General features: G+C 42.0%; 1 protein-coding gene across 10 annotated transcripts in view; it reads left to right on the top strand.

Annotated features, from left to right (window-relative positions):
* EPB41L4B (erythrocyte membrane protein band 4.1 like 4B) overlaps positions 1–13,752 on the top strand; it is a 162,422-nt gene that overhangs the window by 80,932 nt on the left and 67,738 nt on the right. For 9 of the 10 annotated variants that reach the window (XR_014942886.1, XR_014942885.1, XR_014942884.1 and 6 more), the window contains exon 16: positions 13,392–13,573. Coding sequence is in view for 6 of the 10 variants with exons in the window: in XM_015854293.3 (XP_015709779.1) it covers positions 13,392–13,573 (182 nt within the window). In the remaining 4 variants the exon portion in view is untranslated. Of the gene's footprint in view, positions 1–24; positions 1,574–13,391; positions 13,574–13,752 lie in introns of those variants that run through there. The other variant, XM_015854296.3, reaches the window with a different exon arrangement.

Raw genomic sequence — 13,752 nt, 5'->3', positions numbered from 1 at the left:
CCAATACCTGTGCAAATGGTACAGGCCATCCTATCATGATGACAGGCCATATTGGAAGCCCCCCACAAGTGGAGAGGACAGCAGTTTACGGTATATTCAAGAACAGAACCAGAAGAATTTAGGAGAAGTCCAAAGTATGGTGTACCAAGATAAACTCATGACGACTCTCTGAAAAAGTCATCTTCATTTCACCTGCCATCTTAGATGATCATTGCATTCCATGGTCCTTGTCTGTCTGCAGTATGTTCAAAGTGTATTGTGCGTAAAGTGTGTGTCTTTTAACGTACATTTTTTTATGTACATCCATCCTTGTTTAGTGTTCATGGACATTCTTGGGAAAAGTATTTTCCATGTCTTTGTAAAAAGAAAAAAATCTTGAAAAAGCCTTTGTGAAAGCTGGTAAGAATTTTCAGTGTGCCAGGAACAGAAATGTTTCTGGGGATTTACGTTTCACGTTACATTTTGAATCTGTGATCCTCTGCCTGCTGTTGAAGGTCAGCCATTCCAGCCTTAGTGATTTTCATTATCGTGTTTCTTTTGACTCAGATTAATAGATGAAGTTGGAGAAATTTTGTCTTTTAGTTGATGTGCAAATAGGAGACTGGAGGGAGGAAAAAAAAAAAAAAAAAAAGAGAAATCAGATTTCACGCTGGCAATTAAAGTGACTTAAGGCACGCCACCAAAGGGAGCCTGCTGAGGTAGTCATAGGTTTGGGTGTCTTTTGCTTTCAATTTTTGTATTCTGCAGCAGAGTTAGAGGTGCTTGCCTAACTTTGGAAACAAAGAACACTGGGAAAGAACACTATAATAAAGTTTATAGAGTATGCGTTTCACTTTTTTGACTAAGTGATTATATAAATAGCATCCCCAAAACCATACCTGCTGCTATACGTGCAAGAATGTTAAAAATGAATCCTTGCTGAAAGGGTGCTGCTGTCTTGTTGTTTTTAATGTGACTACAAAAATGAACAGCGCAATTGCATAAAGCTACCTTCTGATAGCTCTTCACTGCGTGGATTCAAGACCACAGCTTATCACATAGAATCATGGAATCGCAGGGGTTGGAAGGGACCTCTGGAGGCCATCTAGTTCAGCCCTCTGCTAAAGCCTATTCCCTACAGTAGGTTGCACAGGACAAGAGGAGGATGATCCAGTAAAATAGCTCTATTTTTTTAAGGTAGACATTTGAAAAGTTGCGTATATATTTTACAGACCTGGTTCTTTAAATAGACTGGCTGGCATTTTGATCACTTGCCGATTTTTTTTTTTTTTTAAACTGGGAATCATAGTGCCATCTTCACTCACGTGTTTAATCTGGCTTTACGTCAGTGGTCTTTCTGAAGTTGTCAGAATGAATAAATCTTTATTTGGGATATTTAAAAGTGAAGTAATTTTTAAACTTGATTTTGATGAAATATACATTTATAAACAGCTATAACCATGATTTTTTTTTTCAGAGCAAATTTGATAGTGTATATCTTTTTGTAAAGTATATTTGTTTACAAATGCTGTCTTTTAATATTGGTTTTGATCTTTCCTGTATGTGCTAAGTACAAATAAAATTCTCAGTCTTTTTCTTTTGGTTATGATGCATTATTTATTTTTGAAAGCTTTATGGGGAGGGTTCGTAGGTGTGATACTGATCTGTACCTGTGTTGCCCTGGGATCACTAATGCTGCACTCTAGTGTCTGTGTTGCTACAGATAATGTCTGTGCTGCTAATGTCCATGGGGTGAGAGGGGGGAAACAGTAAAGTAATTGTGCACTGGAATGTGACAGTGCCAGAGTAAGTCTCAGATCATAGAGGCTGCCTTCAGTTTCCTGAGGCTGGTCTTCCTCTTTTTCATCAGTGTTTTATTTGAGAAAGGAAGAAATAGAAACTTCTTGCTGGAGCGGTTGGAACAAGAGCCTAGTTTACCTGCACTGAATGCCCCCTGGAGAAGGAGGTTTTTCTGGTTTTAGGGTGGTTTGGGGTTTTTTGTTTGTTTGTTTGTTTGTTTTCTTTTTTGTTATTTTTAATAAACGTTAGTTAGGTGGAACATTGATTGCTTCGCAATCCACGCACCTACCTTCATAACACATTGTTGGTTTTGTGTCATAAATTCTGTGCATGTTGTTGTCAGCATTCCTCTTCGTCATGTGTTTTTATTTGTAGTTTGGTTTATTGCCGAGGTGTACTGATCTTCCTGATGGATCTCAAGAAAAAACAGCACAGATCCTAACCAGTCTTTGGGAGTTAAAAGGCCTCACACAGGAGGTCTGAGGTCTGCACATGGATGAAGAACATCCTGTGAGACTTCTGTGCTCTGTGCATGGTGCATGTCGTGCTGGTCATATTGCCTCTCTGAAGAAGGAGCTCACACACTCAGCAGTCTCCTTACACTTTCCCATTCCACATCCTCCTTGCTGCCTGCAGAATTTTGTACCAACCATGTCACCGAGCATTCAGATAGGTAAGAACAGATGAATTTCTCTTTCCTTCCTTGTGGTCACAGCTGGCTTCTTGCCACAAATGTGTGGGGATGTGGCTGGGAAGAGATGATGTTTCTCTCTGTCTTTGCTGGCCTTGATCTGACTAGTGCACCACCTGAACAAGGATGGATGTGGGTAGCCCTGCAGTGAACAGATAAAAGACCAGGGCTGTTCTGATGATATAAATCAATGGTACATCTTAGATTCATGCTACTACAGGAAGCCAGTGGTAGTTTATAGATGCACAAACCCAATATAGAAACTTGATAGCCCTAGTAGGTGAGTGTTTTCTCCTTGTGCTGAATTATCATAGCTAGTCTCTTCTTAGGAGGAAATGCCACACACATACATAAAAAGAGCATGTCGTGTTCGTTGCAGGTACAGATAAATCAACAAATTTTGTATGCATTGTAAATGTACTGGGAAGTTGCTTTTAAAGGAACAAAAAAAACCTTGTGCATGGCCTGAAGGAAGTATCGCTTTGTGAATCCAAATGAAGCATGTTCTCAGGAGCACCCTCTGAACTGTTTGTACAAACTTTCCCCACCCAGTCCAGTTAATTGTGCAAGTCCAAAATCTTCTTTTTTACAAGTCCACTGTGCACTTAAAAACTCTTCTGTAATCAGATCACAGGTGATAAATGCTACCCTTGGGTAATCTAAGGAGGGGAAATTCTTTGAGTACAGTGCAAGGCACTGGAGAAATTGGACTGATCTGAAGTGCAGTGTATATCAGGCTGCGTTCTTCCACATTCTGAAGAGTTGCTTGGTGCACCAAAGCTGAGTACCCTCTGGTCCACACCTGCGTGTTTCTCCTGCATCTTCTACAGCTGTAAACCGGTCCTTTCCCAGTATGTCTCATATTCTGTTTTAACCTGAGGTTGCTTTTGGCTGGTTACAGCTCCATAACCTGCATGCTCTGCCTTAGGAGCTATGGGCGGGGGTTGAAAAGGTGGCAACTCCACATCTGTCACTTGGGCTGAAATACATCACTCTTCAGCCCCAGCCAGACCCTATCGTGTAAATTAATGATTCATGTTGACTACTAAAATATGATACTGAAATACAATACTGAAAGTGTTGTCACTTTCAGTAAATTGTTTTAGTGTGGGCTTTTCCTTTACATTTTCATTTTCAGCTATTTTTCTTTAGCTGATGTGAGTCACAGGCAAACAGAACAAACGGATTGGGCTTAGTAATGTATTTCCAAAGCTGGCAATCTGAAGTTTGCACTTTTAAGGACAAGAATCAACACATCCTTCTAGAACGTTTTGCCAGTGAACCCAGATGCAAATCAACCAGAAGAGGGATTTCTTTCTCCTTCTGTGGACTAAACCAAAGTATGTATTGTGGGTCTGTGATGTAAAATGCCTTTTTTTCCTTTATTCTGGATGAGCGTGGCAGAAAATCTCTCTTCTACCTGAGAGAAACTTAAAGCCTGCAAGTAATTTTGAAAGTGGAGCTTCCACTGCTGACATGGAGTCAGGGTACTTCTAGGACAGGCAAAAATTGAAGCTCACTTGCTTCTGATTTGTCAAAGCTGACAAGATGGAGATCTGAAAGAATAGAGAAGACTGCTCAGATTTTCCACCAGTCGCTGGTTGGTGTACCCAGCAGGTGGGCTACAACTACCTAGCTGGAAGGACTGAAGATATATCCACTGAACCTGACACATCGTATCTTTGTAAAGACTGCTGATAAGCACTTCTGCCTTTCTCTGGCAAAACAGAACTGAGAAAAACAGTCTTGTGGGAGTGCTGTCCTTGCAGGCCTAGCCAGGCATTGCTAAGACTTCAAATCAGAGCTGCACGGGACATTGCTAAGACTTCAAAACAGAGCTGCTGCAGACCAATGAGCATTAGTGAACATAAAGAGGGATTGTACTTCTTGAAATTATTCTCAGACTCCTTGAAATGGGACAGATCCACCAGGATTCTGGCTGCTTGTGTTAAAACTGAGCAGGCCAAGGATCTTCTCTGAGAGCCATCTTGAAACAGCGTTCTACCAGTTAAGTCTGCATCTCAGCTGCACTTGTGCTGCAACATTGAGGACGGAGATTTTGAACCTTTAAGAAATGAATGCTTTTTCCTACTTTATGGTCAATTTGCAAAAGCCTGTGAAAGCACCGTGTTACATCTGATGTTCATAAGTGCTGAAGGGCCTGCAGAAAAATCAGTCCTTTATTCAACAGGCACGAATATTCAGCTTTTGGACCAAAACAACGCCAGTTAAAGTAGATAAGTGAAAGCATAATGTAAATGGTAGTTGTGGAACACGCCTATCTACCTGTTTGTCTCCTGTCATTGCAAAGCACCGTGTGCTAATGAGGATATGTTCAGCCTCCATTGTTCTCTTCATTTTTCATGTGTTCTTGTACCAGGAAAGGACTGGCCAAATAGGCCTCCTTTCTGACTGTGTTCTGTTTGTCTTATTGCCACTGAGTTTCAAAAACAGATAAAAGCTGGATTCAGCTGGAGTTCCTCTATTCAGTGAGTCACTTCCAGTAATAAAGCTTCTGCAGGTAACATTCTAATCTCAACTACTTACCTAGGACTGCTTCATGACTGTCCTTTACAGCAAGACAACTTATTTGTAAGCAATTGGTTTCATGAGTGTTAATCTGAATTTAGTTGTAAAGTTCTCAAACCAGGCCTCCTTGTGCACTGACTACCACTTGTGTTAGTAGGTGAATACAGAAAACATGTCTTCTGTGATTGTGTTCATACTGCTTTTAATTTCAGCAGATTGTAACCTTCAGTTTTGAACTGGAGAAAAAGAGGGGTTTTTTTTATAATTTTTAATGCAGCTTTTTAAAATCCAACTTTACTAAAGATTATGGCTTTTGTTTGTGTGACTTTTTTATGTAGAGTCCTAGTGGATTTGGTAATAAAGAAGATAGGAGGTAGGAAGTTCCACCAGCCTAATATCTTACCCCAACTGTTACTTCTTGGCTTTGAGCTTCCAGATCAATGGCTTTCTCTTGACTGTGGGATTCCTTTTGCTTTGGTAGCATCTTATCTTCGTGACTTGTTGCATATTAATTTCGTCTCTTTGACAAGAAGCATTCATTATGGCTGCCACAGTCATCAAACCTTCCGAAAACTGAGTAACCTTTCAATTTAAAAACAAGACAAGAGCTGAGCAGTTGGAGAACCAGTGGAAATGCCCCAACAGATCTGTTTTCTCTTGCTATCACAATCACATTTCCAATTTTATTTTCTTATGCTGCTTCCAGTCTTCTAAGATTGTAACGTGCTTCTGTTTTTCCTCCTCCTTAATTATTTTTTGTTTGTTTGTTTTTTAGTAGCAGTCATCTTACCTTCAACTTTAAAGTGTTAAACAGCAAAACCTGTGCCTCAGTATCAAAAACTGAATGAAAGCATGAACAAGCATTTCAAGTAGGGAAAAAAAATATGGAAAACCTGTGATTCCTGGCTTAACAGTGTCATATGATAAAGGATTATATACATATATATATTTAAAGTGTATTTTTAAATAAGACAAAACATCCTTCCTGCCTCCTGAAGAAAATGGAAGAAGCAGCTACAGCTAATTAGTAGTAGGAAATTCTGATCTACTGCAATTTGTAATCCAGGTAACGAGATACTTATTTATATGTATGTTATTTTCCCCACTAAATCCACTGTGCCAGGGGTGGTTCAGGTTGGATATTAGGAACAATTTCTTCTCATAACGAGCAGTGAGGCAATGGCACAGGCTGCCCAGGGAGGGGATGGAGTCATCATCACTGGTGGTGTTCAAGAAGTGTGTGGATGTGGCACTGAGGGACGGTTCATGCGCATGGTGGGGACGGGTTGGTGGTTGGGCTGGATGATCGTCTTGGTGTTTTCCAGCCTTAATGATTCTATAGTTTTTAGAACTTTGGGGAAGTAGAAATAGAAAAAGTTGCTGCTTCTGAGCCTAGAAGGGCTCTGTTGTCAGTCATTTTCATATTCTACTGTTGTATTTAATATATTTCTGTCTTATTTTCAATTTCTGACTTTAAAGAATAGTCTGAAATCTGCTTTTAAGATGAAATGAAAAGTTTCTTGCTGGAATTCTGATGAGTTGCTTGAGTGTTGCATGAAAACATAGATAGGACATCTCACAAGACTGAGAATTACCTTGCTGTACGTGCTGAGTGATTGGTTTTGTGTTACTTTTACCTCTTGAAGAAAGTTTTTACTTGCAGTAAACTATACCTGTTTACTGGCTATACTGATAACATATATAAAAGAATGGCAAAAGTCTATAACCTGAGCTTTTTCTTGTGGCAGTGGTGTCAGGTACATTCTTGCTAGACTTTGATGTTATGGCGCATTCAAGTGACCCTATTTTTCTTTGTGGGGCATTGGAGACATATGGAATCAGATTGCTTAGGAAGCATTACACTAATAGAGTTTGGTTAATTTATTTTAAAAGAGTTTTTTTGAAAGCCTTCCATCTTTGCAGGAACAGAAACAGCAGATTCTAAAGCCTTGCTGTGGTGGTTGGGGCCAAGCACAGTGAGCAGTAGGTAGCTTACAGGTTGCTGTTCCTTTCCTCCCTTTCCTCTCCATCTTCTCATGCTGCTGCTTCCTGATACACACAAAATGCCCAATTTTCTTCCCTTTTCTACTCTCAGTTATTTTTACTCAAATTTCCAGATTTTCAGATGTTTTGGGTCTTGTGTAGAGCTACTGATAGCATTTCCTAGACATTGCAAGCTGCTTCTCACCAAAAGGTCCCAAATTCCTTCAATGTTCTGTGAACTTTGGCCGTTTCTCATGTTACTCTCCCTGCAGAAGGCAAAATGAGAAAAGCAGGAGTGTGCCTACCTTGGAAGACCTGAGTTACTTCATGGGTTAAACAGCGGGAAGTGGGTCAGCAACCTGAGATCAGCTACAGACTGTCTTAGCAGCCAGAGCTGCTCCTTGCCTTTGCTCCCAGAGCACCCTGGGTTACCAGCTGGTTTCCCAAGTGCGGGCTGAGATGGGAGGGCAAGCACTGGCTCAGGGTGGGTTTTCATCTGTCTTAGAAAACTCTGTGTCTTCTTTTTGGAGTTTCCCTCATCTGCAAGGACAGCCGTGACAGTGATGTTTTTTTATTTATTTTTTGACAGGTGATTATATATCATTAGCTATCATTATCATTAATTAAAACCGTTTGTAAATGAAGAAATGTGAGTTCAGTTCCCCAGTGGGGATAGCTTGCATGACAGTTTTGCAAGGCAGTATTTTTTTAATGATCTTTATACAGATAAGGTGAAGTCTGTGAGGATAATGGCTGTGCCGAGCTGAGATTTGTTCCTTGGTGTTGTATTAGAACATGCATTGCCGCAGGCTCTGCACATTAATTGGAAGCTGGATCCTACTGCTTTAAAGCTTAGCTCAGCTTCTCCTAACACAAGAAACTGGTGTCTCTCCTACAGGAGAAACTCTCTCTGCTCTCAGTGTTGTTTCTGAACATCTGCTTCCCTGTGGCCATTTCCTCCTCCTTTCCTTTCTGGCTGGCTGGTTTGGCTGGGAGAAAGCTGCTGGCTGCCCACTCTGCTTCTAGGGTGGAAGAAATACATTGCCTTCTGAGGTGTCCCTACAAGTGGATAAGGACTGTGCAATGCATCTCCCCAGTTCTCCTGTCATCTGCTGGTGTCAGGGCACAGCACTGAAGTATAACAGTGATGTCAGCTTTAGGTACATTTTAGGAAACCAAGAGGCCTTGGTTTTGTGGTGCAGGGGAAAAAAATCACATAGGTATGCTTGTAGGGATTATAGAATCATAGTGTGGCTTGGGTTGGAAGGATCTTAAAGATCATCCATTTTCTAGCCCCTGCTATGAACAGAGTTGCCACCTACTAGACCAAGATGCCCAGGTCCCCATCCAACCTGGCCTTCCTTCTTTACTTAGGAACACTTGTTGCTGTTATATGTCTCGGTCCTTGCCTGCAAAAATGAAACTGCACTCCTTTTCTTTCATAAGCAGTCCTTTCTTCATGGTCTGACTTCCCTTCATGTGTAACACTGAAACCTCTCAAAGCCTTTTGCTTCAGCACGCTGGTTCTAGCCATTAAATGATACTTGCACAGGGCACCACATTCTGATTCCCACATTTCATTGCTGCCTACAGAGAAATTTCCAGTATGCTATTTTATTTCTATACCCTCTGTGCCACTTTATGTGCTACTGTGACACAAGGGGTGAATGAGAGTCTGAATAAGCTGAAAGCAAGTTTTACTAAAAAGCAACTTGTTTTGTTTTGAACTTCTTTTGAAACATGGGCAGGGAATAAGCCCAAAGTCTTCCTTTCTTTTTTCTCCTCCAAATGCAGAGACTAACCTAAAACATGAGTGCTTGGCTTGACACAGCTGTGAAATCTCATTCCCTAGCTGCCATGCTGAAGCTTAATGTGCAATCACTGCTTTCGTTACGCTTCTGAGAGTCTCTGCTTCACGCATACATGCTAAGGTGTGCAATAATAATCCCCCCAACTGCCATTTGGGAGTGCATCTAAAGCCTGTCTGGATGTTGAAGGTATGGCTGTGCTATGGTGATGGGCAAAATGTCTCCTTTTAGGGGGGAAATGCATAGGGCAGCGTCCCAACGCATTCTGTTTGAAACCTGCAGTGTGTATTTTAGTGCTGCCCAACCTACAGAAATCACCACCAGGCTCACTCCAAGCTGCTGACAGGTCAGGATGCAGAGGGGTTGTGCAGATGTTGAGGATCTTGAAATGCTAGAAAACTGCAGTGGTTTTGTGCAGAAGTTTTCAAAGCAAGGGACAGAGTTGAGTAGGCACAACCATATCCAGAAGCCTGGGATTTTTTAAACCAGGGTTCAGCTCCTGCAGGGCAAGTCTAAAGTAAACACATAGGCGTCTGAAGGGCACAAAAGTTTGAGGTTGCTTTCTTCTCTGGCCCCACCAGCCTGTGGGAGAGAGCACTACTACTGGAGCATGGAGACTCTCAAGGTCAGGCTGGATGGGCTCTGAGTGCCCTGATCTGCTGTAGGTGTCCCTGTTCATTGCAGGGAGTTGGATTAGGTGGCCCATCAACGGTCCTTTCCAACAGAAAGTTTAAGATGCAGATCAAGAGGAACGAATGCTCCTAGTTCTGAGTAACCTGCTTCACAACTTGGGAGGTAGGGATGCCTGGCTGCTTTAGGAAAGGGTGGTGCTCCTGAGGATGAGAAGTTGAATGTGAGTCAAGAGCGGCATGCTATAGGAGAAAGCAAATGTCGTGTTATAGTATATACACAGGAACTGGTCCCATGGGGCATGGGAAGCATGTAATGCCTCTTTAAGGCCTCAGCAGGAATGCACAACATCTCAGAGGCAGAGCAGGGGGTGAGTGTGCAGAACAGGGTGCAAGAACGATTAGAGCTGTAGAAAATGTGATGACTGAGGGGCCACTGAGAGTTCAGAGTGCTTCAAACTCTGGAGGAAGATGTGGAAATTGTTTCCACAAACATGGGCTTCTGTAGCAAGAAATAACTTGCTCGCTGATGGATGGGAGGAGAAATAACAGGCTTAAACTGCAGTAAAGGTAACTTAGGTTAAATGGAAAAAGTAAGTGAAGGCATGGGCTGACACTGAAATCGACTCTACAGAGAGGTCATGAAGTCTGCTAGGGAAGGTTTGTAAGGTTCAGCTCAGGCAGTCAGCTGGGGTAATGTAGGCCTGGGGGGTCCTTTCGTGAGAGGAGAGGTGAAGAATCCAGTCTTCTGAATTCTTTCTCAGTACCTTTCTATTCCCCATTTTTACCTGATCCCCTTACATGGTTGTCTGTGTGAGCTGTACAATAGAGGCATGGTTCGGTAATGCAGCAGATAGCTGGAGCACATCTGAAAATACCTTCTAAAGCAAAGAGTGAGAACTGTAAAATCGGGATAGGGGGCTAGTAACGAAAATAAAATCCAAACAATGGAAAAACTAATGAGAAGGTATATACCAATTGCCCTGTTTCTTCTTGGTCAGAAGAAAGTAAGTGTGGAAGTTTGAGGCTAACAGCATTACCAGGTGTCTGTGAATTTTGACTCTTTTTAAAGGTTTAGCCTGGGGCTGCAGAAGTGCTTTGCCCATGTGCAGGATGGAGAGGGAAGAAACGTTTTCTTACTTTAGAGAACTGTCTGTAGAGCACTGCCTTTTTCTTTGAAAGGCAAGAGTTGGTTATGTGGGGAGCAGCTGGAGTTTGATCAGAAAACTCAACAGGTAAATAAAGCAGGAAACCTGCACAACAGCCTATTGCCTATCAAAAGGAAAAGCAGATGTGAAACATCGGTATGTACCAGGAGGACCAAAAGACAATTACAGGAGAAAGGATGGTAACCAGTATCTGCCCACATTTGCACGTAGTTTGAGAGCATAACTTGATGTCTGAGGAGCAAGTATGAAAACCTGGAGAGCGTATGATATGGTCTGAAAGCTGACTCACAGAAATTACTGATTTTCTTGTATCAGTGGATGGAGAACGATGTGTGAGCATATTACATATTCAGGTAAGTCAGATAGAAACAAACAATAAAAAGGAATGTTAATGGCAGAAAGATGCCTTGTGGGAAAAGTGTCAGGATATTAGATGTAAGATAGTGGGAGAACACTGAAATTAGTGATAATAGATGTGACATCACTGCTAAATGATGCCACGATGATGCCAGTTAGATACCATCTTGCAGCAACTACACTACAATGCCTAATGTGCTCCTAAATTCAACAGTATAGAGTACACAGAATAGGGATTTGGACTACTCAATATATTTTTGGGGGGTACTGCCAAGCTTCTCAAGCACACTGGATCTGAGGCTGCTGCAAGCACTGTTCTTGATGGCTCACCAACCTAGAGTGTGTTTGTACAGAACTCTTAGGTGGGAAGGAGGGCGTGGATGTGAAGTCTTCCTCGCCCAAACCCACATCCATCAGAAATGCAAGAGATAATTTAGTGCCAGGGTAAGCTTGTGCCCATATCTGCCAGTTGCTGCCAGCCCCAGAAGAGAGCAGATGACTGCATCCTCTTAACTGGGCCAGCTTTTTCAGTAGGGGGTTGCCCATCATACTGAGCTGCGCGGGTTTGGTTTTCAGTGCACACCTGAACAGCAGCTTTGTTGGGCTCTTTACTTCTTTGAAGTAAAGGTCACCCTGCATTTTACATGGCGAGAGCTCTCCTGTCTGGAGAGTCAAGAGATATATCTAGGGAACTTGGTGCAAATTCATAATCGTGCCAGAGCTGTTTGGTTCATTCAGTTGCCCATGTCATTCCCATTTCAGCATGGGAGCTACTTCATGCCCAAAGCAATATGAGGAGTCAATGTAAAGATTCAGCGTGATCTTATTTGTTTTGAAAAGACTGGTAAATAATCTGCTACACAAACCTGTCAGCCAGTGAAATGAAAGCAACCCCTGAATGCATGGGGTTTTGTGTCCTGAAAAATGTTGAGTCGTAGACTAGAATAAGCAAAATGTGCTGAGACTCCAGCCCCAAACTGTTAGTATTTTCATTCTGTGAACAAAACCAGCTCTTCTCTCTGTCAAAAAAAAAGCGTCACTTCGATCCAAAGAGCTTGAAGGGGAGCTGTTACTATTAGCATTCAATCTCATTAGCCTGTACCATTTTTCCCCAGTAGGCGCTTGCTTAATTTGGTTATAACAGTGAAGATATAGTACAGTTTCAAAAGACTGTCCTGGATTATCTGAGCTCACCAAAGCTTTTCCCTGTGTTTGTGACCCCTATTTGTGTTGTTCCCTTGAGGCAAATGGAGCATCAGAAGTGCCTTTATTGGCAGTCCTTGCTACAAGCTGGGAACCTGCCAAGGCGAATACACAAAGCCTTCCACTCTCCGCCTCCTGCTTGCAAAAAAGTAACCTGCATGAAAGCATTATTCAATTGCTACCCAGTCAGAAACCTCATGCTGTCAGTTGTTGCTAAGAAAGCAGTCGTTACTAATTGATGCACTGAGTTGCACGCTTCAGCATATCCTTGGAAATGATGCAGATGTGTGTGTGTCCAGATGACTTGTTAATTTTGCTTTGAATCAGTAAGTAGTCTGCAGAGAACATATGTAGCGAGTAGCTAGGTATCATTCATTCTTTGCTCCTTTAATTATTCTGTTTGTCTTCATGCCATGTTGTCAGGTTTTCAGCTACTGTTGGTAACAGAAGCAAACTGAATACTCGTGTGGGTGGAGAGAGAATTTTGTTAGCATTTTCCAAATAGACAGGGGCTTCTTCTGCTTTTTTTTTGGGGGGGGGGGGGGGAGGTGCAGGGGAATGAGTTGATTTACTGCAACTGTTGTCTAATGCAATACTGCAGAATTAGTTAAAACATTATAAATATTTTAAACAGCCCATTGAGGAGAGTACATCCAATTCATTTGCAGTGTCTGTGTGCTATCCTGTGTGCTGTTACCTGTAAAACCTTTTCTTTCCAATGGGGTCTTTCTCCATTTTTTCCTAAGTCCTGTATTTTGCATGGAGCCTTTTCACCATTATTCTGTAGCCCTAAACAGTCACAGGGATATAAAGTCCATTAAAAGACTGTTCTTTGCTTTCCTCTTCTGATAGTAACTTTAAAGGAGTTATTGTTTGTTGCCTGACCTTTTTCCTATTGGAGGTGAAATTGCAAATTCCTGCAGAACAAATTTTGATGTTTTTGTGAGTCATCTTCCATAGTTCAGTTGGAATTTAACTCGGTGTAAGACTCCAGCAGAGCCTGTGTAGTGTGCAAAATCAAAAAGAATTCTGACACTGAAGTCATGTCCAACGAGCAGAGGAGTCCTTTTTCCTCACCCTGTGACACTCCTGTTAACAGAAAAGTATAGAAGTCATTAAAAAATTCATTTGCCAAAAAAAAGAACATTTTTTTTCCCCAGATGAAATTTGCACTCTCTTCTCTCCAAGAGCACAATGTATCCTTCTGTTTCCCACTCTAACTAGAGCCAAATTTATTTTGTAGCTATCCTTTGAACAACAGCGACCTGCACCAGTTCAACATTGAGGAGAATGGCGGAGCACCGTACACTGCAAAGATGCCTGCGAGGCACCACCACCACCACCGCCATCACCACCACCATGCCAACTACGGCGCCCTTGCTCCCGACAGCAAAGACATTGTTTCTGGAGTTCCCAACCCAAACAGTAAGTCTACTGCTGTCAGTGTCATGTCAGTAGCTGTGCTGATTACAGCTTTGTCTCTGGCAAGGAGGCGAAGGAAAGAATAACATCACATGTGTCATTTTTCCTCCGTGAAGAATATACTTCCTGTTATTATTTTCTAGCTTGGTACTATGTGCAAACGAGACAAGATGTACAGTTTC

The sequence above is a fragment of the Coturnix japonica genome, chromosome 2 (assembly GCF_054131305.1).
Source record: "Coturnix japonica strain WE chromosome 2, WE-NBRP24, whole genome shotgun sequence".
NCBI lineage: Eukaryota > Metazoa > Chordata > Aves > Galliformes > Phasianidae > Coturnix > Coturnix japonica.
Note: the sequence above shows the minus strand (reverse complement) of the source record. Positions and strands in the feature narration are given on the sequence as shown.